The sequence below is a fragment of the Bos grunniens genome, chromosome 2, assembly GCF_055505025.1.
Source record: "Bos grunniens cultivar Pamir isolate PY7600 chromosome 2, Bosgru_T2T1.0, whole genome shotgun sequence".
Classification (NCBI taxonomy): Eukaryota; Metazoa; Chordata; class Mammalia; order Artiodactyla; family Bovidae; genus Bos; species Bos grunniens.
The window spans coordinates 102,395,172-102,421,890 of record NC_141166.1 but is presented as its reverse complement, the minus strand read 5'-3'; the positions used below and the strand labels follow the sequence as shown (position 1 = coordinate 102,421,890).

Genomic DNA, 26,719 nt, shown 5'->3' with positions numbered 1-26,719 from the left:
AACTTGAAGGAACCATTTGTATATGTAAATGGAACAATTGGGGATGTCATGTATAGCTGTGCAGCTTGTGCACTGCTAGAGGCCAGTCAGCTCCATTCACTAAGGCATGCACCTCTGGGGCTGCATCCAACCAGAAGGCGTGCCTTTGTTTATTCTTACAAAGCCACCATATAGGTTATGGGACCCTGGGACTAAGGCTTGGACCCAATGCCGTGACATAAGCAGTGATCCATAAGACCCTTTTTGTAGATAATCACCCACCTACTGCCAAGTGGCAAGATAGAAGCACTTTTAAAGAATACTGGGCACTTAAAGAGGAAGAAGACATTCATGGCCCTTAAACTCCAAGGAGCTGGTCCCAGAAGCTCTAAGCAGGCAGGCAAAGTAGAGGGATGACAGTGAAGCTAATAGGGCAGTGAAACTCTGTGGAAGCACTTTTCTTTCTGCTGAAAGTCTCAGTCAGAGTCTCAGTCCATAGCCAATAGAAATGGCAACAGATTTGAGCAAAAGAATCAGACAGACAATAAGATAACGCTCACCCCCAGTGTGTGCTCGACTCTGCAACCCATGGACTATAACCCACCAGGCTCCTCTGTCCATGGGATTTCCCAGGCAAGAATACTGGAGTGGATTGCCATTTCATACTCCAGGGGATCTTCTCAACCCAGGGATAGAACCCTCGTCTCTTGTGTATCCTACACTGGGGGGTGGATTCTTTACCACTTCACTGCCTGGGAGGCCGTCACCCCCCAATAGCAATAAGCAAATAGCAACCATGGCCCCACCCTGAGGAGTGGGTTCCTAACAGTGATGAATAGTTTCTACTTGGCCAGTCACAATTTCTACAAGGCCAAGCAAATCTGTGAAAAATCATTAACAGGGTAGACTTTCATTCACCTATTTGAGGTCCCGGTGTTTTAGTTGTTCAAAAGTTGGTGACCTTGTTGGTGGGACAAAGTATAGGGTCAAAATTTTTGAAGAGAAATGAAAGTAGTAATAAAGCATGAACTTGAGCATGACAGAGTGCCCAATATATATGGAAAAGGTTAGTGATTTCCAGATTGTGACTGTGGAGCCCCAGCATGCTTCCGAGCAGGTAGTGGGGAAGGGAAGTGGCTGAGAAGCTGGGATTTCACCTTCCCCCCTACTCCTCTCAACCAAGGGGGACTCAGTTTCATTTATTTCATTCATTTTTTTATTCACTCATTAAGTGCTTCTATGACCAGATGGGCTTCCCTGGTGGTTCAAGTGGTAAAGAATCTGCAGGAGGCCCAGGTTCAATCCCTGAGTCTGGAAGATTCCATATAGAAGGGAATGGCTACCAACTCCAGTTTTCTTTCCTGGCAAATTCCATGGCGGTAGCCTGGTGGGCTATAGCCCGTGGGGTTGCAGAGTCAGACACAACTGAGTCACTAGCACTTCACTGTTCTAAGCTCTTTACATGGATTATTAGGTCCAGTTCTCCCTCAAATTCTCTGAGATAAGTGCTTTAATTATCTCCATTTTATTGACCCAGAAACTGAGGTGCAGTGATGTTATATAAGATGTAGCTACTGAGGGGTAGGAAAGGGAGAGGGCACTTATCTGGAGCCAGTCAAGGAAGACTGTGGGAGATACAGAGGAAGAGCATAGGTGCTTTCCATAGGCTGCCCGAGGGGTGAGGCAGAGGAGCACAGAAGAGGAGTGGTGGGCAGAGCTGTTTTCCGGGGATTTGTGAAGCAGATCGGATGAACCGAGGGATAACACAGAGCAGGGCTGTGGGAAGAGCAGGCCAAATGGTGGCTAGTAAGGCAGGATGGGAGGCTGAGGAGGGAACGGATTCACAGAGAGCAGCATCAGATCAAGGGCAAGAGAAATGAGGCCCGAGTCCTGAGCCTTGTTGCCAGGAGAAGAGGGCAGCCTGGAACACACAGAAGGGACTGATTTAACTTGTAGAGGAGATTTATTTTGCATTTTGCTCAGAATTTGATAGGCTTTTGGCAAGTGTACGAAACAGTCATAGATTTGGCAGTCTTCTGCTAGCAGATTTGAAATGTTCAATCCTTAAGAACTGCTGCATCGTTAGGTTATGCAAAACAGGGTGCAATTTTGTAAATATGCCATCTTGTACTGATTTGACATTTGTTCTATTATCCCAGAATATGCCAAAGGGAGAGAGACCTTCAGATTTAAGCCAAACCTTAACTTGTTTGTTGAGTGCTGATAAAATGTTGACTGCTGTGTGATCTTTAAAGAAGCCAGTGTTGCTGGTGAGGCCTGAGGTAGGGCCCCCTGTCGGCGGATAGGGACTGTTTCCTTGGTACAGTTGTTTGATTGATGTGAACTAATAAAACACCTGATGTGCGGGGTTGAATTAATTTTTTCTTAAAAATTTTTGTGGCCTTTGTCATGGCATGAATGGTGCTTCCTTAAATAGCTTCACTTAATATTACTTATGAGGCTTTGACGGCAAGTGGGAGTCTGCGCAGGGCAAGTCAGCATACTGAGGGTGCTCTCTCATTGAAGTAATGGGGTGTCCATTAGACCAGTGGCTGCTCTTTCTACCAGATAACGATGAGTTATTTGGCTGTGAAGTAAAGGGACATTAGAATATGATGTTAAGAGGTGAGGACTTTTGAGTTTGACCTGTGCTCAAATTCTGTTTCCACCATCTATTCGCTTGAAGAGGTTACTAAATCCCTGTGAACTGCTGTCTCCTCATCTGGATGATAGGGATAATCAGACCTGTCTCATGAGGTTATTGAAAGGATTAAAGGAGACACCTGAGCCTGCCATGAAGTAAGCTTTCAAAAACATGGCAGCTGCCACCATTATCCTTGGGAAGCAAACTGTCCTTCTGGTTCCTGGATGGCACAAGGGGTAGCTTAAAAATTGTTAGACCTTCTGTTTCTCACAGTACTTCCCCACTCTTATCAGCTCTCTCTTTTATTTCAAAAATACAAAGATTTATTTGTTGGAAGGTAACTGAAGAACCAGCATGATCCAACGAGCAGCTACAGATGGTTCTTCTTGGGGCTTGAAGGAAAAGCTCCTCGCAGAGATGCTGAGGATCGGCGCTGCCACTGGTCCAGTCCTTCCCACTTCGCTTTGCCAGGCTGTTGCTGGCAGCGGGGCTCTCCGGAAGTTTCTAGCCTCGGGAGAGTGCCAACTGCACCACCATTGCATCCCTGCCCATTTATCACTCTAAGCTTCCTTTTTAGGAGCTGGTGACAGACTATTCGGCTTCTAACTTAGTCATCCATTTCCTTTTTTATTTCTGTTTCCATCGATAGGCAAGTGGGGATTATCCTATTTTGGTGGGTTGAATTAGCACAATTAAATTATTTCTGGTCATTAATCCTCCCTTAAATTAGTGCCTGCATTTCTTTCACTGGCTTTGGCTGCTGCCCTTCACTGGTTAAAGTGTGCCATACAGCGGGCTGCCAGGAGTCTTTCTCTTCGGAGAAGCCAGGGTGCTCAGTCTGGTAGGGAAGGATCAGTGTTCTGGAGGCAGGGGGACACAGCTGCATCTTTCCCAGGGGGGCGGGGAAATGTTCTCAGCAGCCTGAGAGCCTTGAAATGGGTGTGTGCCTGAGGCTGCCTGGCTCCCACGCACGGAGAGGTCCCAATGATGCATCCCCAGCGAGCAGGGGGACGTGCACATTGGAAATGACACTCTTATCTTGTGGTTGCAGGGGAAGCCTTTGTTTTATTTTTCGCTTGCTGCATTAAAGTATTTGTCTTTCTTTCTTTGTAGTGTAATATTGTTAATGTAAAACAATTTGCATCATGACACTTTTATCACAGTTTTCGTCTTTTTCTCAGTATGTTGCATTTCTCACCATGTCTAGTTCATCACAGCTACAGTGTGTACATCACAACATTTATCTTAGGCTCAGGGTTTTACTTGTTTATAAAAATTGTCTTCTTTCAGCCTGTATTCACTCCATTTAAGAAAAAAAAAAGGCAGCCAGAAACTGTTTTGGTCCAAACTCCAGTAGTTATCACATTCCTTGCTAACTGTCCTGCGTATTTATATGTCTCCTAACTATTACTCTATGTTTCAATGACATTTCTCAGTTTTATGGCTCAGGGAGGTTGTGAAGTAGCTTTTGCTCTGCACTCTGCCAAGCAAGGAAGCCCTGGGAGGCTTTTAGAGGTGGGGGGCGGGGGGAGGTTACACAGCTGTATATTCGGGTCAGGTCTAGATGTTAAAGTTGACTGTCTTTGGCAAGTGAAGAACTTGCTTCTCGGAGAAACAAGGTGAAGGAAACAACTGCGCAGGCGCAGGACGGATTCGGGCGCCAGGGCCTGGGGCTCCCTCGACTGTCAGCGTTCACTGTCCGTGTGTCAGCCCCAGCCTCTGCCGGCGCCAGGTTTGAATCCTACACTGGCCTTTTTGGTAGATTGATTTTGACCCTTTCCTCTCTCCGGGGCAGAACATCGCTCGGGGTTCTATTGCTGTGATAGGCGCCGCATCAGCCACACAGTCCAAAAATGCCTCATAAATTTCGCAGGGCCGTGCAAGGGTGCTCTCTTCCAATGCATGCACTCTTCCGATGAATTCTAAGGAGGCCATGAGCACGCAGGCGCAAAGAATACCCCATGTGTCGTTTACGGCAAATCCCAGGACAGTTCAGTAACAATTTCTTTCCTCCTGTATTTTTGCTGGAAGATCACATCATAAGTAGCTTGGAACTTTACTGGAGACTCAGTGCAGCTTAGGAGGTAAAAGAGGTTCTACCGTCAGACTTTTTGTCCAGCTCAGATTTCCTCCTGTAACCTGGTGCACTTGATTGTCTCCATGTAGAAGTGGGACTGCTATTAATAGACCTATCTCGTAGGAACGTCATTAAATAGAGCGGTGCTTTAATAAATCCTTTAAGATGCTTAGCAGAGTGGCTGGCGCAGAGCACACAGTAAACGTCAGCTGTTATTACTAATGGCATTGTGCATGGATTGAAAGTGGGCAAAGCATATTTCGGTAAATTTCAGAATGAGAATATTTTATTTCACTTCCCCTAGCTGTTCCCACTTGCCTCTGCAAAAGTAGGACGGAATATAGTGAACAGTACAATATAAGTGGTTACTTTTCTTTCATTTATCCCTTTAATTGATATTTAGCACTGTATTAAATGCTCAGAATAATGAACAATATAGACAAATTCCTTTTCTCATGGAGTTTATTGTTTAGTTGGGTATATAACAAATATTGACTGACAATGAATAAATGAATGCATAGAAGAATGGATGGAGTAACATTGGGATGGATGAACAGATGAAGGGATGGATGAATTCATATGGGACATCTCACCAGATAACACATTCCCCTAAAAGTAAAGTAAAATAAGAGTGTGACTTTTAATAAGTCCTAGATGTTTCTCCTGAAAGTTTGTGGGTAAATTCTCAATTGGGTCAGAAATGGCATATGGTCAGGACAAGTGGGACCCAGCCTGCACAGAGTAAGAGGGCCTTTGCACTGTTTTCTGGGACAAGATCACTTTGTCACTGCAAACATGTTGGGTGACTTTGTCCTGAAAGCCGTAGACAGAATGTCTTTTTTCCAGAAACACTGTTACAGCATCCTGACATCAGTGTCAGTAATTTAACCTTAAAAAAAAGCCACGTCTCTTGATTCCAATTTCAGTGACAGTAAGAGGAGTTAATCTTCCTCCCGTTTCAAACAAAACAGTGCTCAGCAGCATGTCTCCTGGTGCACAGTTCACTGATACTGAAGCTGGGGCTAGAATACAAACACTCGGACCATAGCCTCATCCTCTTCCTGCCAGACCTTCAGGGTTCCCATCCTGATGTTAGCTACAAAGATATCTGTAAAACATAAACCTTGCCTCTCATAAAGTTGACCTGATTCACCAAGATGCTGCAGGACAAGTTGACTGATCTGAAATCTGTCGGGAGGCTAATGGCCCTTCCTCTGCCCAACTCACAATGAGACAACAAAAGTAGGCTCCAGCTCACCCCTTCCCAAAGTCACTACAATGTCTGTGACATTTTTACCTTCATCCCAACTCTGCAGACATCTCCAAATTAAGAACGGATGACTAGTTCCATACTTTCAAAACGTTTTCATTCGACACCCCAGCCTCATTTTAGAAGTCCTTCCTAAGGTTATGAAGCAGCCTTCAAAAAGCTGGCCTCCCAATTTTTTCTCCTAATTACCTGGCTTGGTGCAATAGTGACATTTTCCTCAGGACAGAATGAGGCAGGCCACCAGCCACCGATGACTTTCTAAGGCCGTATTTGATCTTTGTCACCCCTCTACCCTCCCGTATGTTACATTTGCCTAGGTTTCAAACATCTGTTTCAAAAAAGGTAATGCCTGCTTCTCATTCAGAGCCTAGCAATGTGGACCAAAGTTCATATGACATATTGCAGAGTATGTTTAGTTGCAAATGCTATGTACAGGCTCTTTGAAATGTAGCATGTATGGCACCATGTGACACATGGTTGCCATGGCAATACACTTTTTGGCTGAACTACAGCATAAGCCCATGGAACATACATTACTAATATGAGACTCTGCCCTGTGCTAATGCATAGGACCCAGCCAATCTGGGATCTGGGACTTGAGGGGTTTTGCATGCAGCCTAGGTGGCAGGTGCCCTCTTCTGCATGTGCAGGGAAGATGTGGCATTCTCCCTTTCCAGTCCTTCTCCCAAGCACAGGGCATGCTGTGCATTCTGCCTTGCATGGAGACAGCATTTGCTTGAATATCGGTTTGCTATATTTTGTATCAAAGGGGGCCCCAGCTGAAAACATTTTATTTTGTAAACTGAAGTGAAAAATCAGTTTATGGCAGATCTTTTTTTGAATAATGACATTCTTTTTCCCAATTCCAGAATTCAACAGTCATGAGCAGAGCTGAAAATTTTAAACAAGTTGAGTACCTCCTTATTCATGGAACAGCAGATGGTGAGTTTCAGTTAATTAGACTTTTTAGTATCACAGACAGGTTTGCAATTTCACTACTGACAAAACAAAAGCATGAGGGGCAAGACTGTTACATTTACTTCAATAAAACAGTGTTGCTTTCCACAACTCACTTGTCTTGGGATAAATGGGATGCTGAGTCCTAGAACTTCAGACAGTCCCCTTTCTTCCTGTGCCTTTTCCTACCATAAAAGTGGAGCAGCTATTAGTTACTTTGTGTTTCCTTTCTCTCCCTGCAGATAACGTTCACTTTCAGCAGTCAGCTCAGATCTCCAAAGCCCTGGTGGATGCTGGAGTGGATTTCCAGTCAATGGTATGTAGCAAAGCTTCCTGCAAGGGGAAGGAACTTCCTGGTGGGGTCTGGTTCCCCTCTCACGATTACTTCTCTCATCAAGGTCCCAGGAGAAAGGGACAAAAGCAAAAAAGAGTCTTATTTTTCTAGTAAGAAGTTGAAGAAGTGATATACTTGAGCCAGAAACACAGTCATGTTCAATATCAGTTAGGGGTTGAAAAGCACAATATTGCGTATCTTGTGAGCATCAGATCCCTAGTCTTGTGATTGCTCTTCTAGCCCTATGATTGTCCCATCTCTCCCTAATTTGACTCAAAAGTAATCACTTACCCAGTGAAAAGTATGGCAAAGTAATTCTAAAGTGAAAGCAGCATGATAATCGCTCAGCTCAAATATGAAAATCCATCTCTAGTACGTGTTCCTAGCCCTTCTAACAAAGGTGGGGTATAATAATCAGCAAGTTTCAGTTTCTGCAGCTTCCATGTTATCTTTTGTTGAGCAACTACAGGTAATAAACAATTAGGCTGGGTTTATAAAGTCAGAAATGGCTAGAGAGTTGTTGCCTGTTCAGAGGATGTTTCTAGGTACTAAGCAAAATTCATTTTATGCACTATTTTCAGATTAAGAGAAAAAAAAAGATTATATGTGTGTGTTGCACTAAATATATTTGTGTTAAGAGCTTTCTTGTCTGTATTAGCTTTAATAGCCTGCTTTCCCTCGCTCTCTTTTAACATACACACTTTGCTCTGTGCTCAGTTCAAGCAGTACCTACTGTATTTAAAAGCGGGACAGTCATTTGATACCAGAAAACATGGCATATATTTTTGAGGTTAGATTCTTATGAGGTTATGGTATAAAGACATGATACTTTAAGCAATTTTTGAAAGTTAATTTATGTCTCCATGATATATGTTTTCCTGGCAGTGACTTCCCACTTGTTTAACATGGTGGTATGAGTTGATAAATTTTTGCCTCAGGTCATCAACTCTTCCTAAATAAATGTCAGACATACAGATAAGAAATTCCAGTGAAAAATCTTACGTGTTTGAAAAGAATACATTTGATTTTTGACTTCACTTATGCTAAACATATATATGGAATATGGAAGTAGATTTTTCTAGTTCCTTAGTAATATACATTAGGAAAAATTGCTTTTTAAAAACATTTAATAGTTTTTTTTACTGCAGTGGAGGAGAAACTTAACAGGTGATAGCACTTAATTAAAGTGGGCTTTATGGGATAAACATTCCATCCTATGCATGATGAATTTCTAAGTGTCCTTTGAGTCAAATTTGAAAATGGACTTAGATATTTTCATGTAATACACATATCCTTAAAGCAGTGTGCAGTGAAGTCAAACTCATGGTGAGTTGTCTCAGCACTTAGCAGGGACAATCGGAGACTCCTGCAAGACAGAGCCTACGTGTCTTGGAAAAGCTCTGGGTGGGGGGAGAGGGGGATAAGAAAACCTGTTTGATCATGTTTCAGTTTACAAACTGATTGAGGAGTTAAAACATGTGTGTTATGCCATGTATGCTCATGAGAACTCATTTGGATTAAAAAAAAAAAGGGCAACTGACTTCCTAATTCTGACCTCTCTCTTTTGTCTCTCCAGTGGTATACAGATGAAGACCACGGGATCGCCAGCAGCACAGCACACCAACACATATACACCCACATGAGCCACTTCCTAAAACAATGCTTCTCTCTACTTTAGCATCTCAAAATGGCATGCCATTTAAAGCTTGTGAAAAGCTACTTTTGCTCTCATTATCTCAAAACTGCACTGTCAGGATGATGCCTTAAAAAAAAAAACAAACACTCAAATCAAGAAATTTAAGTTTACCTTGTCCCCAAATTTCATATCTATAACCTGAAGTAGGGACTTCTGTCTTTGCAACAGACTTACCTTATGGAAATTTCAGTCTTTTTTTTATTATTATTTAAAATAATTTCCATATCAGTTGGTGAAACAACTAAGAATTGTTTTTATGGGAGCTTTGCAGAGGTTCCCTGAGCAGCATTATTTTCTAACCGAACTAGTGCAAATTTTGTTCTCTTCTTTGAAGGAATGGCAGGATGTGGGCAGTGATGTCACTGAGGCAGGGGTAAGAAAAGAGGGGTTAGGGAGAGAAGCTGGCAGGGCAAGGCTGTGAACCCGAGTCCAAGCCTGCTGACCCAACCACGCTACTGTCAGCTCCTCAGAGAAGAGCTGTTCACAGCCAGACTGGCACAGTTTTCTGAGAAAGACCATTCAAACAGTCTCAGGAAATCATAAATGCAAAGCACTGACTTCTGAGTAAAACCACAGCAGTTGAATAGACTCCAAAGAAATGAGAGGGAAACTGCCAACAATGCAAGGCCCCCAGGTGCCAGTTATGGCTATAGGTGCTACAAAAACACAGAAAGGGTGATGGGAAAGCATTGTAAATGTGCTTTAAAAATACTGATGTTTCCTAGTGAGAGAAGCAGCTTAAGGGAGATGTGAACACATCAGCTTGCCCTGTTAGGATATGAAAATATTTGTGTTGCAAATCCTAACTTGAAGGAGTCTTTGCATCAGTTTTTCTTACTTCATTTCTTTGAGCATCTAATTAAAAAGAATATTTTACTTTCTTGGACTTGTTTTTAAAAATCGAAAATAAGCTACAAATGTATATAGTATGATTCCCATTCTATATACTGTGGAATTTCTCCTGGTCAGTAATAAATATGCCTTCATTTTTTTCAGAGGTGTTCTGTGTCTTGAATCAGACCTAAACTGTATTGGCATATGGACATGCTTACCCAGAAAGGCTCTTGTTTATTTTGCTTGTTATCCCAAACTGCCTTGTAAACATGGAGAGGGTTCAGCTTTTGTAAGAAACAGATACAAAGAAATGTGCTAAATTAAGCAGTTCATAGGGTTTTAATCTAATATCTCTCTATATACAATTTATATTATCATACTTATATATAAGCTTTTAAAAGTCAACTTAAAGTAATTTTGGTTATTTATGTAGTATATAATTTATAATTTCATTCCAGGGAACTATGATGAGGCACATAATATCAAAAATATCATCTTGATAGCCCAGATGGCTTAGTGGAAGTTTAAAAAAGTCAACAACTTAAGTGTTTAACTAATTATTTTTGGTTGACATAACTATATTAATGAAACCATAGATTTAAGATGCTGAATTTAGCCTAGCAAAGTAAAGTCTCGATAAATGAGAACACATAATATTTTTGTTCAATTATTTGTAAAATGGCCTCATTTTTAACAATTGATTTTATAAACTCAAACATAGAAAAAGTTGTCACAGACAGGATGAGCTACAGCACAAAAATCTAAATAGAAGAATTGGAAAAAAATTTATCAGTTCAATATGAGACTGGTGAGTCGTGTATAGGAATGGACAGAAGATTCTGAAATGGTTTCAACTGTATTTTCAGAACATGGAATTGAGTGGTTTCTTCTTAATTAAGTCTCATATATTATTCATTCATTTGGAACCATAAGTCAACCCTCAAACCTATAGGGTTCTTGTCATAATTCTAATAAGAGATTTCATTCATCATGAGTAGTGAGACCAATCTTTGAAGAGTTCTATATACAGAAACAGAAACCATAGGTTACATGTTCACATCCCGGACTGAATTTAGTAATCAGAAAAGCAAAGTAAGTAGAAATTCTCCTTTTATGTTAATTGAAACTGGATATAGTACAATATCAGATATTGTTTAGATACTAATAAGATCATTTTACAACCATATATATTGTATAATATTAGATGCTATACAGATACTAAGACCATTGCATGATATCTGATAGTGTACAAGTATTGAACAATATCAAAACTCTATGAATTTATTGTTTCTTTAGTTTCAAAACATGCTCCATGTTTTCAATGGAGCCCAGGATAGTTTTAAAAATCCCAGCACATATTTTTCACATAATGAGACTTACAAATGGTGATAATGTGCTTGAAGTTAAAGTAAATTTCATCTGACCCTCATAAGACAGTTTTACTCTCCAGTAAGAGTTTTAGATGTGTTTTTTGGGAAAGGAAGTTAAATTGACAAATAAGAGACAGACAGTCTGAGGGTATATTTGAAACACACAGAACTAGTCATGCCAGTAAGATATGCAGACTTGCTTGCCTTTAACTGTCGCAGCCTCCACAGGTACCTGGATGATAAGATGCCTTCATAAGCAACCTGTTAGACCACAACAGCACCCAGGAGTGCACATCCCAAAGGAAGGAAGAAATGGTCACATCTCTATGGATACAGTGTTTCTTCTTAAAGTTTTGACCAAGATTTTTAGAAAATCACTTTTTAAATTATTTTTTAACTTTTTTTGTTGGAAACCTTGCTAAAAATGATTACACACCTTCAAACTTTCTTAAATAACCGGCATAGACCATAATTCGGTGCATCCTGATGACTTTAGGCCACCACCAGGGAAGCTCAGGGATCATATCAGGCTCTATGTCATTCTGAGTGTTTCTTATCTGCAGGTGGTCACTAAGGCTACCAGTTTCATCGCTTGGCATTTGTTGCTTTTGCTCTAAGTTGATGTGAGAATTCCAATTTATAAAACTATTACATTTGTACAATATTGAAGATTGAATAATCTCTAAATGAAAAAAAATCAGTCAATCCTAAAGGAAATCAACCCTGATTATTCATTGGAAGGACTGATGCTGAAGTTGAAGCTCCAAATATTTTGGCCACCTGATGCAAAGAGCCAACTCATTGGAAAAGACCCTGATGCTGGAAAAGATGGAGGGCAGGAGGAGAAGGGGAGACAGAGGCTGAGATGGTTGGATGGCATCACTGACTCAATGCACATGAGTTTGAGCAAACTCCGAGAGATAATGAAGGACAGGGAAGCCTGGTGTGCTGCAGTCCATGGGGTCACAAAGAGTCAGACACGACTGAGAGACTGAACACAACAAATGAAAAAAAAAAAAAAAGAATGGGTTTCTTCAGAGTGAAGTAAGAGAATCTTGTGGTTCCAATTTTGTGACAGTTCTTTCAGCAGTGTCCAAGAGCATTTTTATATACATCCTGAAAGATTTGGAGTGTGTATTCAGGATACGTCTGAGGGATACAGACGGTTGAGAGTGAGAGATGAATGTGAGTAGTCAAGCATAATGTCAGTACCTGTAAGAAAAGCTCAGAGCACGGTATTAATAAGACCAATGTCATGCTCAGAAGAAATGTGTCATCTTTCTGGATGTCACCTTTCTGTGACAGGATTACATTTAAACTCAAAACTTTGAATTAATAAAAAGAAAGGTAATTTTCTTACTGCTAAATTGACAGTGGTTTTTCTGGAATTAATCTCCAGTAAACTCAATAAAGATTCTTATTCTAAATAATCTTTCATCTGAGCAGTCACCCCAAGTTGGTCAGATTATTTAAAATACATGTATGATGAAAAGTGTGACTTAACGAAAACTCTAGTTATTCCAATAAGTTTTGCCTGTGCATGGCAGGGTTATGCTGACTTACGGTGCTTAACTCACCCCTGGTCATAGGGTTATTGGGTTTTCTAAAGCATCCTCTGACCTTATTTGTTGAACTTTCTGGCAGATGTGCACGGTCTCTTGTATGAGTCCTCTAAACCCTCTGTAGGGTTGTGTGTCCGAATCTGTGTTAAGTGTGTGCCTTTTCATACTCAAGAGACACAAGTTTGATCCCTGGGTCAGAAAGATCCCCTGGAGTAGGAAATGGCACCCCACTCCAGTGTTCTTGCCTGGAGAGCTCCATGGCAGAGGAGCCTGGCGGGCTACAGTCCATGGGGCGGCAAAGAGCCAGATATGACTGAGCAACTGAGCACATCCAAAGTCATAATATTTTTAACTTGTGAGGAAAAAAGTATTTTCATTGATTAGGTTTGGTTTCAAGTGTTAATCGCAGAAAGATGAGTGACAAGGAAAATGTAACATTGAGAAGAAATACTATTCAACCCTGTGCTGGTTGCATGAACCTGAATGACTGTCCGGTTAAGGAGGAAGGCGGTCACATCGCGCCTCCTGCTGGGCGGTGAGTGCACTCCAGTCTAGGCTAGACAGACGTGCGTTACAATCTCAGCATGGACACTCACAGAGAGGAACATTTTAAAGAACATTATTCAGCTACTTAATTTGAAAGAGATACCAGAATGCCTACCTTCCACAACAGTCACATTGTTGTGAAGATTTATGCGCTTTGCCTGGTTTGACGATTTCATAGTTTACACCAGTTCTGCCCACAGGTGTCTTGTGTCCACGGGTGTAGGGCACGTGAAGGTTCTCAGTGAGCATGTGCTTTTCTTCCAGTGCTGCCATGTCAGTGAGAATCCTTTTTGGAGCTTGAATCATTCTTAATAAACGAAGAAGCCACATCTTCTGATGTATTTTACTTACAATTCTGTCTACAGCCTTTGCTGGCTGAATAAACAGCAAAGCACAGGAAGAGCTAGGTTCTAGAGAATTACTAAGAAGGGACAAAACACTATTCTTACCTTTAGGGAGCTTATAAGCAAATGGTCTATAACTCTACACACACCAGAAGGTACAAATACATAAATCCAAAGCTAAGTCTATGGGAAGAGTGGATGAGGAGTGTGGGATCAAAAGGTAAGCAGTGGGGACGGTGGTTTCTGGACTCACATGAGCCAGCCCCTGGCTGAATTTTGCTTCGGACTTAGATGTTTTTAATTGTCTCAGGAATACTGTTGATACCATGTTTTTCTGAACATTAAAAAAAGTCAACCCCAAACACATTATATAAAGGAATACTCTTATGTGAAAGGATGTGTCATGAAGTTCTTGGGCCTGGAGTTGCTTATTAAGTACCTACAGCATAGGCTTCAGCCTGTGTGGCTTCAATCATAATACAAGTTTATAGACCACTGATAGAGAGTTTGGTTTCAGTTTCTGAGAGTCACTCTGGGCACAGGATTCACTTTTTCCCCATTATGTTTCCAATCATGCTGCCAGACTAATCTTTCCTAAAATGCATGCCTCTTCATTACTCAAAACTCTTAAAGGATAAAGTTGAAATATCCTAATATAGAATTTAACAACATTTATAATGTTTCCAACTTGTGTTCCTACCTTTTCATATGGGTCCCCACTAGTCTCCTAACATCCCACCATATTGGGCTGTCTGCTGAGTTCCAAAAATCCTATATTATCAAGTATGTCAGGCTTCTGTATTACCATATATATTTACTTTTTAATTTTATTGTTTTCAATACTGACATGTTTGAGAATCACTGCAGTTCTTGGAGTAGGTTTCCTTCCCCATTACCATCCTAATTCGTATGTTACCTCATATAACATTTTCTTCAAAGTTTGCTGTACTCAAAATTCCATCCTTGAGTTATTCATTGCTTTTATTGTACAACCGACTCTGTACACATCACATTATGTTAAAGCTATGTGTCTACCTTGCCCTTAGAAGAAAGGATCACAGTCCTATTTTCAAAGTTCCAGCACAGAAAGTAGTGGCTAACATACCAATAGAAACTGTAATGAAGTGACAGTTGTGTCCATGAGCTACAATTTTCTAAGAAAAACACCCAAGGATCTCTTTAAAAGGATTTTGAGTAATCCTTGAACATTGGGTTTCTTCAAGGTGACTGATTACAAGTAGCCTTTCAAAGTAGATATTTAGTGAATCATCATATTAACCAAATTACTCTCATAAGTTTTTCAAATGGTTATAATCTCTTTCATTGTATGAATATGTGAGAGAGATATACAGGAAAATTTGGAGAGCATTCTTGCAATGATAGTAAAATAGTCCCACATCAAGAGCAAACAGGCTAAAGTTAAATAGAAACAGAGGTAGATCAGTGAAGATTAAAAAAAAAAAACAAAAAACTGAGTCACACAAATTTAAGAGCCAAGAAAAGTCCTGAAAGATCTAGGGATTGTCTTTAAATACAAGTTGCTAGTGAATCATCAGTGGAGAGTTTCTATCATGCTAAACTACAACAAGGAGATACTCAAATTATATTTAGGAGAAAACTTCCCAATATTGAAGGCTGTTAAGTGATAGCAATTACAAAGTCAATTCATAAGTCAAGAAAAAAGTACTAACCAGTACATTAGAGTCCTGAATGCAGTTACCTCCATAACATATTGCCAGATCACGACAAAAGAACAGTAATATCATCTGACCTACTATAAAAAATAAGGAGGATGAAAATTTTAAGAAATGCTTTTCCCAAGAGGGGTAAAAACAGAAATCTAAAGAGTTTCAATGATGGGAAACCTTACTAATGATCTTGGAAGTTTTTACTAGTAATGAGTACAATGCCATTTGTATCTAAGTCACTGCTTTCTGGGAAAATGAAGAGGTACATCCTAATGTATCTCTCATCATAGTTTGCTCATGAAGTTCAAATTATTTCAATACTCTTGAAACATCAACATCACCAAGTCTTCTTGACATCATTGCTTGTGTCTAAATTTAAATATTATGTTCAAAATGTTCTACATTGATTTACTGATGAACACTAATGAAAAAAAGACAAGACACTTTGCATCACAGTTTAAAATGTGCAAGGAAATTAGTTCGGATAAATATTTATTTTCACATAACATGTCTTAGTTGTGAAAAACACAATATCCTAGTCACATTTACACATTACTTAAACTTTGCAATAAATTACATTCAAGATATTCAATAATTTTGACCAGGAATCTGAAATTAGGAGGAAATATATAACACTATGCTTTTCTTATATTTTATATGATTTCAAAATATTAAGATCAACATAGGGATAGCATTAAAATTCACACAAGAACAAAATGACTATAAAAGTACTCAGAAATACATAATTTCACTGGATATGAGTGCTTATTCAAATAGGTGATCATGTGAAGATTTTCATTCACTATGATCATCTTAAACAGAATAGTCATTAATATATTAAAGCACTAGAAGGCTGCTTTGGGGACTGACCGACATGTACAGCTAGTCTAACTCATAAAACAACGGGAATGTTTACATCTAGTGTCTGTATTATAAAATACACAAAGGCAATGCATTTGGAATGGAAAGTTTCTGTAGTTTTTCCTTGGCGTTTATAAACACAGACTTTATTAACTACAAACTCTTCTTATATTTTTTAGGCTTATGCTTCATTGAAGAAATGGCTCCTTGAAAAATTGTAAGGGGAATTTACAGAAGGTATCAAAATGTTGAACCTAGTGGAGGCCCTGTTGTTCATTTCCTTCATAAGCTTAATCACAAGAGGATTTGTGGTTTTTTTTTCACTTTCATGTACACTTATACTCAGAATATTTATAAATAGTTTGTAAAAGCCACAAGGCTCTGAATTATTGTAAAACTAGACACTGAAGATTATAAGGTTGATGATCATTGGTAATTCTTAAGAAGCAAGAACACTATGAGATTTCATCTTTATTAATTCACATTACTCAAAAATTCTATACTTTCCTTCCTCTTGTATAAACTTAGTAAAGATGAATTATTTCATATAGACTGAAATATCTATAGAAGCTTCTCAAACAGAATCTGAGATTTTCATTTAAAAGATTATTTTTCTACAACATGCATTTAGTTAAGAAATGGAAAAGAGCTCTGCAGAAAAAAAAAGACAATTGGAGACCATCAGTCTAACATTAGAACATGATTCAGAAGCAGCATTAAGCAGTCTATGACCTTTAGCAGTGGAATAAATGTACAGGAGTGGAATTTCACATACAGTGACTCACCATGTGGCATTCCACAAGTATGTATATAATAGGCTTATTTGGAAAAGACTTGTCAATGGGAGATAAATTTAACAGTATATTTCTGATAAAGATTTATATTGAAAATCTCACAAAACCTACAAAGTTTTTCTAAAGCATTTCGTACAAGCCTAGTATCTGATCATGTAATCAAAACTTGAATATTAAGCAAATACTACTTGGTTCTTTGCATTAGTATCTGATTCTTTTAAACAAGTTGTGAATAGGTTTCCATATATATTTTTCAAAATGACTTTAAGTTTTAGTTACATATAAATTCTTAAGTATTAAATATCATATTAAATCAAGGAAATGCATAAATACAATTATTAAAAATGCTTTCAAACTAACTTTTTGATTTGGGTATTTTGAAATAAGTCACTAATGCTAAGCTATAAAAAATAAAAAGAAGTAAGACTACCTTCCAAAATTCTTCTGAATGAAATTATCAGGTATCTTCAGGTCCCTAAGTAGGAAAATACAAACTAGGTAAATATGACTTATCTCTTTAAGAAAGCTATTGCTCTCGTAAAACTGACAATGAGAATCTAGTGTTTACAAATGTCTAAAATACAGCAAGGAACACAGAGATTCTTGCATTAGCTTTTGTATATGCTCACAAGGGTGTCTCACTGTTCAGAAGTTTAAACACAGTAATGAAACAAGTATTGCACTACTTACAGTATGAAGGTGGATTTGAGATGAAAGACAGAATTTATAGTACATGATCAAAGCGGTTTTATGAATAATTGTGGCACTCTTCTCTTATATATGTAAAAAATAAACTGAAGATCAGTCATAGACAAGTCTCCCTGTCAACACCTTTCCCTGAGTCAGCTTTCTTCTCTTTTCGGCTTTCAATGCTACAGGGGAAAAAGGAGAAATGTATTACTTCAATCCAGTGAGGCCCCTAGGAGACCTCATTCAGACACAAAACCCATCAATTTCAATGACCACAAGGGCCCTTAGGCATTGCTTTTTCATGCTGTGAAGCATCCATAGATAGCAACGATTAAAATCCTCTGCACTCAGTGAGGTAGAAACCCAGAACTGCAGAAAAAGGGAAATTCAAAAAACAGAAACTAAAAAACAAAACCAGACATTTTAAAAACAGCCCCCAAAGCATGCAAGATTAATACCATGGTCCTCATTTGGCCAAATGAATCATTGATGATTGTCGCAAATGCCAGTCATGCCCCTCCCTGTCTTAAGATAGCACTGTACGATGAATGACATAAACAAGATGTCGCAGTAGGTATTTCTGGGCCCTGCTGCAAGTGGTGCATCCTTTGTGAACAGACTGGAGTCTGATCTTGCGTGAGAACTTCATTGTTGTCAGGGGAACAGGCATGCCTCCGCTGGTCTGAAGGACCCGGTCACCCCGCACACTGCCCTCCAAACACCCATGCCATCTCCTCACAAACTCCTCCTGTCCATTAGAGGAATCATGTTTCACCTCACTCCTTTTGGAACAAATCCATTCCCAAGTGGCTTCTGTTTTAACTATTCTCCAATTAACTTTATCAATGGGCAACCTGGTAATGTGACACTCTCATTTTTTTAAAAAATATTTTTCCAATACACACTTTACCTAATCTCAAGTTGACAGTTTTCATGCAAAATTCAAATAACGTGCTGACACACAGGAAGCTCACACCAAGAGCACATGCTCCAGAGGGCAGCTCGGCTCCTTCCCAACCACGTGCAAAACAGGCGAGCCCCACACTGAGGCCTCTCCCCGCCTCTCCTGCTGCTGACTCGAGGGCAACCCACAGTCGGCCTTTGGGTCCCTCAGCTGCAAAACCCATACATTTTTAGTGCTCATTTTGGCTCAATATAACTATGAAATGGTTGATGGTGGGGAAACCCTTGGTTTTATATAACTCTCCTCCAAGTACAAAAGTGATAGTTAAAACCCCCTTTCTCCTACGGGGCTTCCTGTGCAGCTTTCTTAGTGGTCAATAACTTAAGACACATTTTAAGAATGTGTTTTTTAAATTGTTTTTTCCTCCAATTCAAGCTAGAAACAGCCCTTCTCAGTTGTCACCACCACCCGGCGCCATCAGGTAAGAAGTGCTGGAGCTTCTGCCATCTGTGGCACGCTGCCAGCACTGAGAGCTGGTGTGAGCGGGTGTCTATGGCACCCGGGTTTGTGCCTGCCACACTTCACAGCACACGCTCCTTACAGGTCAGAGCAAAGCAACTTTTTCTCTTTTCTTTTCTCCTTCCATGAGAAAAGATGACAGTGTGCACATGATGTGTTGAGAGGCTTAACTCTGTATTTTTAACTCCTCTATCTGCATGACTCACTTTCTTCTACTTTAAGTTCCTTTCAGATGACAAGTGTCTGCTACCCTACTTTCCAAATTAACTTTTCCCTGGGTACTACCTGACTCCCAGTCTCTTCTGGAAAACAAAGCCAATGAAAAGGGGCAGCATGGAGCAGTGGAGGAAGCCCTGGGCTTAGAGTCAGATGATGACATTCAGTTTGGGAAGCAAAGAAGGAGCTATGTGACCTTGGACTAATTATTTAATTTATCTGGGACTTGGTTTCCTCATCTGTCAATTAGTTTTGGACTAAATGGCCTCTCATTTTCTTGCACCTTGAATACCAGAATCCTGAGGCTAATAGTCTCAATTCCAGTGAGCTCTATCTTTTGAAAGATAGAAAAGCACATTCTATCTGATGAAAATTTTAAAACTTGCTCAAGACTTTCATGAAAAATATTATTGACTTGAATCTTCTTAGTGCATGGCTATTACTCTATTCCTTGCTACATCATTTTCAGGATGCCAACCAATTCTAAAGTTCCATTGTAACAAATACATTAGATGTATGTATTAAATTTATATCATATCTATTACATGCTACCACAATAAACACATATTGCATATCTATTATATACCAGGTACTCTATAAGGACCAGGGGACACAAGATGGATGAGACAAAACATAAGGAAGTCATATTTCAAGAGAGGGCAAAACATGACCCACTACCTTCATGCTGCCAGGCAAGCTATGAAACTGCTATTTGTCAATGACACCATAATAGCTGATATACACAACGTTTACCAAGCAGTCATGAGAGGGCTGAGGCCTAGCAAAACAGCGTGAAGAAACATCCAGCACAGAGCGGGGTGGGGTGGAGGGACAGAGGAAAGCAGCGAGAGAGTCCCTAGACCCCGCTTCTGCCACCAAAACAAAACCAAGTGCAGCCAGGTACCTGCCCAAGAAATGCTGCTCTTGGGTGTCAGTTTATCAAAGCAGTTGCCCACCTACTCTGAGTCAATACGGTTTTTAATGGGACCGGTTTTCACCAGTTCATTTAAATAAGCTGTGGAGGAGCTTGTCACAGGTTTGTATAGCGCTATTGAACTAGGATCAGATTAGACACCCCACGGATGTGGTAGAGCCCACAGTCAGTTCTTGGATACTTCTTTCAGTTAAACTGGATGAATATTTTTAGACAAGTAAAGTAAACGAAATAATGGAGAAAATATAACCGCTATATTCTGCCACTCAGAAGAAGGCACCTGGGCTTCTCTGATAGGCAGTAGGGCCTATAGTGGGGGCAGGAGGGAGACAACTAGGGCTGGGGAGTCAGAGACACTGGGAAGCCGGCTTAGGTCTTGAGAGTCAGACCCTGGGAAGCTGGCCTTTAGGGCTTTTCTTGCCGGTGGATACTCCAGCAGGTATAGCATTTCTACAGTTCCTAGTCGTCAAACTGCAGTGCCTCCAACAGATACCAAGAGAGAGCAGTGGCTTTGGGAGAGTGCTGCTGTTACTAGTATTGGTAGTTTTAGGATTTCTAGAAGCCACACTCTTTCTGCCAGTTTCCACCATTACGAAGACATTAATCACTAACCAATAGACATTTTATCACATGGAAAGCTACAGATTTTTATCACATTTAAAGGTAAAGAAAACTGGGCACACTTTCATTCCACAATAGTTTGAATCTTATGCTAGTGGGAACATATGTTCAAAGAATAAGAAAAAAAAAGTGGTTAGATGAAAATATAAAGGATGATCTATTTAAAATTGGATCTGCTTTTAAGCATGGTACATTGTTCACTGGAATTAATCTACTGTGAGAAGTAATCTGACATAGATATTTTAAACAATTGAATTTTTCTGGTGAAAAGCATCACATGACATTTACTTTAAGGAGTACCTAAAATATCATGACATAAAGCTGCTGCTTGAACCAAAGGAAAATAGGGAAAGCATTTTCATCTATATTGCAGGAAGAAAAGCAATCTCTAAATTTGATTGCCTCAAATTTCCCACATATTCTCATGCCTGGAATTTTATTTTGAGCTCATAAACTCGGGGTTCACATTTTTAAAAATCAGAAAAATGCCATATTTTTAATGAGAAAGGGTCCCCAAGCATATATTTCAATATCTTTGAGAAACTACCCTTCTCATGACTCTGATTTTCTTCCAAGACTTCTAGCAAAACAGAGTTACTGTGAGGATGACTCTATAAGACTGCAGCAGGGATCTTTGGGAAAGGAAGATCAAGCATGGCTTAGAATAAAATATTACTTCCACTTGAGCCAAGCGAAGAAATACATGAAGATTTTAAAGCTCTGTTAAAAGACAGAAAATATCAACCAGAAGTCTTTGAAAGAGCCTTTCAAGTAATTTTTGGAACAAGTGTTGGAGGTATCTGAAGGAGGGAAAGAGAGGGAGATGGGGAGAAAGCAAGAGAAAGAGGGAGAGGGAGAGAGAGAACTGGAAGTAATCCCCAGCTTTATGGGGTGAAGACCCCTAGGCTCTCTGCACATCCATTGCTGTTTGACATAGAACACTGAAGCAGCATGCCATTTTGGGGTGACAAAAAACCAGCAGCAAGAGATAGTCTCTAAGTTTAATATTGCTTCTTCTTCTAACCCATGCTTCCAAATAATTCTCATGAAGATAAAGCTTGCAGTTTTGGAGGCATGTTAAATGGAAGCTCTCAGCTTTACAATTTCTTAATTCAAGGGATAAATTTTCTTTTTCCAATATATAACTCTGATGTTATTACAAAATACAGTTCTATAAGATTTATTGATTTATATACGATGCATTTGTATAAGTCACGTGCAGAAAAAAAGTACTCAAGTTGCAAACCCTCTTAAAGAGCTGAGGAGTTATAGGAACACTGTAAACAGTCTGATACTGGACCTAAGCCCAAGACTCTCCATGCCTTTTGCCTCCCCAAAACTCACACAAAGAACATGGGCTGATCAGGTTTCTAGAAGACACCACTTAACAAAAGGAAATGCAACCAAGGAATAGGTTTGAGGGAAAGGGTCTTACCTTTGGGAAATCAGCTTCTAGAGTGATTAGGAAGGGGAGCTTATGACAAAAACGTAATATAAAAAATTAAGTAGAAAAAGTTAATTTAAGGTCACAAAAATAAAGGAAATTAATAATTAAACACTGTTCCAAATCCCTGTCTCTCTTAATAATAAATATTAGCATAACACAGAGATTTTTCTTCAGATCAACATCTAAGAAGACAAGATGGTTTGAACTCTTATTTATAAATTCTGGAAAATGCATTTTGGAAATCCTGTGATGACTCTTGGTATTTAAGAACACATTCTTCCCACCTCATGCATTTAAAACTGTCATCTACAGCTATAGGAGTTGTATGTAATGTTTGCATACAGAGAAGAAAAATGCATAAAACTTTCTGGAGCTGAAAGTTTTGGGGTAAAAAGGTTAGGGAAGATTTTTCAGGGCTGGAATAAGGGACTGGAAATAAACTAAATACAAAATTACCATTGCAGGTGCCATATGGGTTTTAAAAAGAACAACAGGAGAATGCAAAGTATGGTCAGACATCTAAGGGGGTCCTAAGAAGTGGATGATGAAGGAATACACTAAATCCTACTGTCAAAGAGCAGGCCAAAATGAATGTCCAAAAGTGTCCTGCACTGAAACTCATTTATACCCCGCTTCTCCCCACTGTCATAGTTTTGGAGTGAGCTTTTAATTTGAAAGGGGGATACTGAAAACATACCAACAAATGGGATCCTTGTGATTTCTAACCTCTTTTTAATTTTCTGAAATATTTTAGAACTAAGTTAAATGGAAACCAATACTATTCTTTTGCTCATGGAGTCATGTCATTAAATGACTGGGTTCAGTACAAATTCACATTATTTTAGATTTCAAACCTTTTAGAAGGAAAGCTTGACTCCTTATCTTTTGAGTTATCGGCAGTAATCAGAAGGTTCCTCCACAAGGCAGTCTTTGACATTTCATCAGAAATATTGATCACAGATGGATCATCTCTAGATAGGAGTTTACCCAAAATGAGATAATAAACATTAAATAAGAAACTGCAGTTATCTATCCATAGACACTAAATATAGGACAGTATTATGCCTCTGTACAGAATTTTTGATAATTAAAAATTCAGTATTATTAATAATTGTTCTCTCCAAACAATTTCACAACTATGAAAAATAAAAATCTAAATGAAAGATTCTAGTTATACAGAAACTGGTTTGGGGTACAGTTTTCCTAATTCTTTCCCAATGACGGAGTTTAGGTTCTGCATGTTCAGTGCTGGGCCTCTTGTCCCTATATTCATAGACCAGCATAGCACTTCACCCCTCTGCTCAGACTCCACAGTGGCTCCCATCCACTCAAAGTAAAAGCCCGGTGGATGGGCTCTAAGGCTCTGTCCCCTTGCTTGCTTCCCCTGCAGCTTTACCTTCTGCTATTACTCCCCTCATCTTTCCTCTCCAGCTACAGTGAAATGCCTCCTGATTGTCCTGGGATACCCCACAGGCTTGCTGCTCCCTCAGGGTCTTGTACTTCTCTTCCTCTGCCTATAATGTTCCTTTACATGGTATGGGTTTGGCTGAAAATGTGTTAGGGCTTTTCCATAATTTAAGGAAAGACCCAAGCAAACATTTTTGCCAACCAAATATAAATAACCCTTTCCATTCTTAGTTCAAATGTCACCTGCTCCAATAGGCCTTTGTTGATTGCTTTATTTAAAATTTCTGTTTCCATCTCCCCATAGCAACTTCATCCCTCTTTCTGCTTTGTGTTTTTGTTTCATTTTTCACCATTTGAAATATATACTATATTATTTGTTCATTTATGTATTTTCTGTCTCCCCCACCTCTATTCTACTTGAATGCAAGCTTCATGAGAACAAGGATTTGTGAACATTGGTCCTCTGCTGTTTCGCCATGACCCAGACAAAGTCTGACATTTGGTATCCACTCAACAAATATTTTATTCAGTGGCTGGGGGAGCCTGTAATATAAGGGCCTGTAATTATGCTGGATGCATTTTTTTACGTTTTAAAACTGCACCAATTATAAGTCCATTTAGAACTCTCTAAAACATTCCCAGGGCCAGAAAGGCAACCAAATATCAACAGAGATAAAACACAGGCCAAGCCAAAGAAAGTGTCACTGTGTGAGAAATCAGTACTCTTTTCTACCACAGGTAAAAATGATACTTTGCTATGGAAAAAGTCATGTTCTACAGAAATCCTAAACTGAACTCTCATACCCCTCACTGTGGACATTCACAAGAGGGCAACAAATTAAATTTTTAAGAGAAACACTGAGAGTCTGGAGCAAAACAGTTCTCACAGACTCCTTCCTTCCTAATCTGGACATCCTAATCTGTGTTCCTTAATATGTCTCATTAATTCAGCCCTTGGTAACAAAGAATGAGATCAACTAGTTTCCAAAAGAGTCATGGAGAATACAAGTTTTTCATAACATTATGTGAAAAAGAGTCTTGTGAACAAAAGAGTTTAAAAAATGCTAGCTACAACAAAGTTAAACTTTTTTTAAAAATGCCAATACTAGTTAAGATTCTTTAATATGCCAATATGCATTGTGAATCTCTAAACTGGAATGTGGTAGAGAACATTTTTCAGACTTATTAAACCACAAAATCCTTTTAAGAGGGGTACCACAGGAAACTAGGCAGATTTCTATAGAATACAGTTGAGAATATGCTGATTCAACTAAACAGTCAACAGGATTTTAAAACTTGAATATTATTTTAAAAAAGAAAGATACAGGGGAAAATGTCCTCTGTACTTATGCTCACTCTTAAGTGGTAGATGATAATTGTATTTTTTATATCTAGGAAATATGATCTTACAGTCAGACCCTGAAGATCCACTCCTATTTTTTTAATGCTATGAAAAATTTCCTCCTTAGTCAAAAGCCTTCTATGCTTTTTTCTTGGCATGGCCCTAAATTATCCTTAAGCACTTTGGGATCATATATATATAATTTTTTGCCAAATACTTTCAAACGTTTTTATTATAACTTAGAGGAGTTTGCTTTTTTTGCTATGTCTCTGCACATGAAGAAGATTAGCATATTTTGGAGAGTTACATAAATATTTCCTAAAATTACTAGTATAACTGAATCCTTCAATTCAGGAAATAGATTATCTCTTTGGAAGTGTCTTTCAGTAGGGGTAAATCCTATGTTTTTCCCAGAGTTCAAACATTTACAACTGATGGCTTTAGTGAATACCTAACTCATTTATTCCAGAATTGAATACTGATCTGTCTTCAGGTGCTACTTTAAGAGAATATGAAAGAACTTTCATGCTCATTATAAAATACGAGACCTAAGAGAACAGTTTCCCACCTCACTTCATTTTAAGCTACTTAGCCAGAGTCATGCGGCTTCTGGTGGCAAAACTGGGGCAGGATAATCTAACACCCAGTTTCAGTTCTTTCCACTCTAACAACTTCAACAAACCTCAGTAGGAATCCACACACATGAAATTCTCAAGTAGCATATATAACAACATATTACATTACTCCAGTTGGTATGTTTTTACATTTATATCTTACCTATAGTGCCCTTCCAGTGGGAGCTGTACTGTGCCTTCATCTTCCATAGCTAGCATACTTTGTTCTTCCTGGAAAGACAAATGTAAAATATACAATGTGAATCTGATGAGCCTCCATTTTACACTAAAGGAGAAACAGAAATTAATATTTCACTATCTCATTAACCTCAGAATCTTCCACTTTGTTTGCATTTATTAATGCTAGCACAGGTCCTTCCAATAAAGTATCAGCTACCAAGAACAGAAGTAATTAATGAGAGTCTCATACCACAAAGCAATTTAAATGCTAACAACAATCTCCTTCATGTCATTCAATATAAAATATGGTTAATTTCCAAGCAGATTAAAACAAAAATCTAAATTTTACAAGGACAAATGTACTGGTAATCATTTTCATTATTGTAAAGTTGAAATTACATTCCCAGAATGCTCTATTAGAAAGCAAAAGAGACATATTTAATAGAGCAGTGGTTCTCAAACTTTCGTTTACACCAGAATCATCTGGAAGGTTTATTAAACATATAGATTACTGGGCTGTACCTCGAGTCTGATTCAGTCGATTTGGAATAGGGCCTAAGTACACATCTTGGGTGATGTTGATTATGCTGGTCTGAAGACCACACTGAGAACCATTGCTCTAGAGACTTGGTAACAGACAGTAGAAGATATCTCCCTGAATGGACCAGAACACAGGAGTACTTTCCACTTAAGACTCATTATACGTTTTTGTTTTAGGCCTCAGATTTCTTCTTTAATGCAATATTCCACCCTTCTCCAAAGGGTAGAAATGTTTCATATATTCATTTCTTCATTTATAAAGTCCATACAGTCAAAGTTATAGTTTTTCTAGTAGTCACGTACGGATGTGAGAGTTGGACCATAAAGAAGGCTGAGTGCCAAAAAACTG

General features: G+C 39.1%; 2 protein-coding genes across 8 annotated transcripts in view; one reads left to right on the top strand and one right to left on the bottom strand.

The window, feature by feature from the left end:
• Positions 1-9,952, top strand: part of DPP4 (dipeptidyl peptidase 4) — an 85,025-nt gene extending 75,073 nt beyond the window's left edge. For all 4 annotated transcript variants that reach the window (XM_086369841.1, XM_086369829.1, XM_086369833.1 and 1 more), the window contains 3 exons: positions 6,840-6,912; positions 7,170-7,243; positions 8,838-9,952. In XM_086369841.1, the coding sequence (XP_086225967.1) occupies positions 6,840-6,912; positions 7,170-7,243; positions 8,838-8,939 (249 nt within the window). In that variant the 3' untranslated portion in view covers positions 8,940-9,952. The remainder of the gene's footprint in view (positions 1-6,839; positions 6,913-7,169; positions 7,244-8,837) is intronic.
• A 7,741-nt stretch (positions 9,953-17,693) lies between these two features.
• Positions 17,694-26,719, bottom strand: part of SLC4A10 (solute carrier family 4 member 10) — a 343,004-nt gene continuing 333,978 nt past the window's right edge. For all 4 annotated transcript variants that reach the window (XM_086369819.1, XM_086369812.1, XM_086369792.1 and 1 more), the window contains 4 exons: positions 25,814-25,881; positions 23,142-23,258; positions 22,276-22,314; positions 17,694-17,828 (listed from right to left, as the gene is read on the bottom strand). In XM_086369819.1, coding sequence (XP_086225945.1) covers positions 22,302-22,314; positions 23,142-23,258; positions 25,814-25,881 — 198 coding nt within the window. In that variant the 3' untranslated portion in view covers positions 17,694-17,828; positions 22,276-22,301. The remainder of the gene's footprint in view (positions 17,829-22,275; positions 22,315-23,141; positions 23,259-25,813; positions 25,882-26,719) is intronic.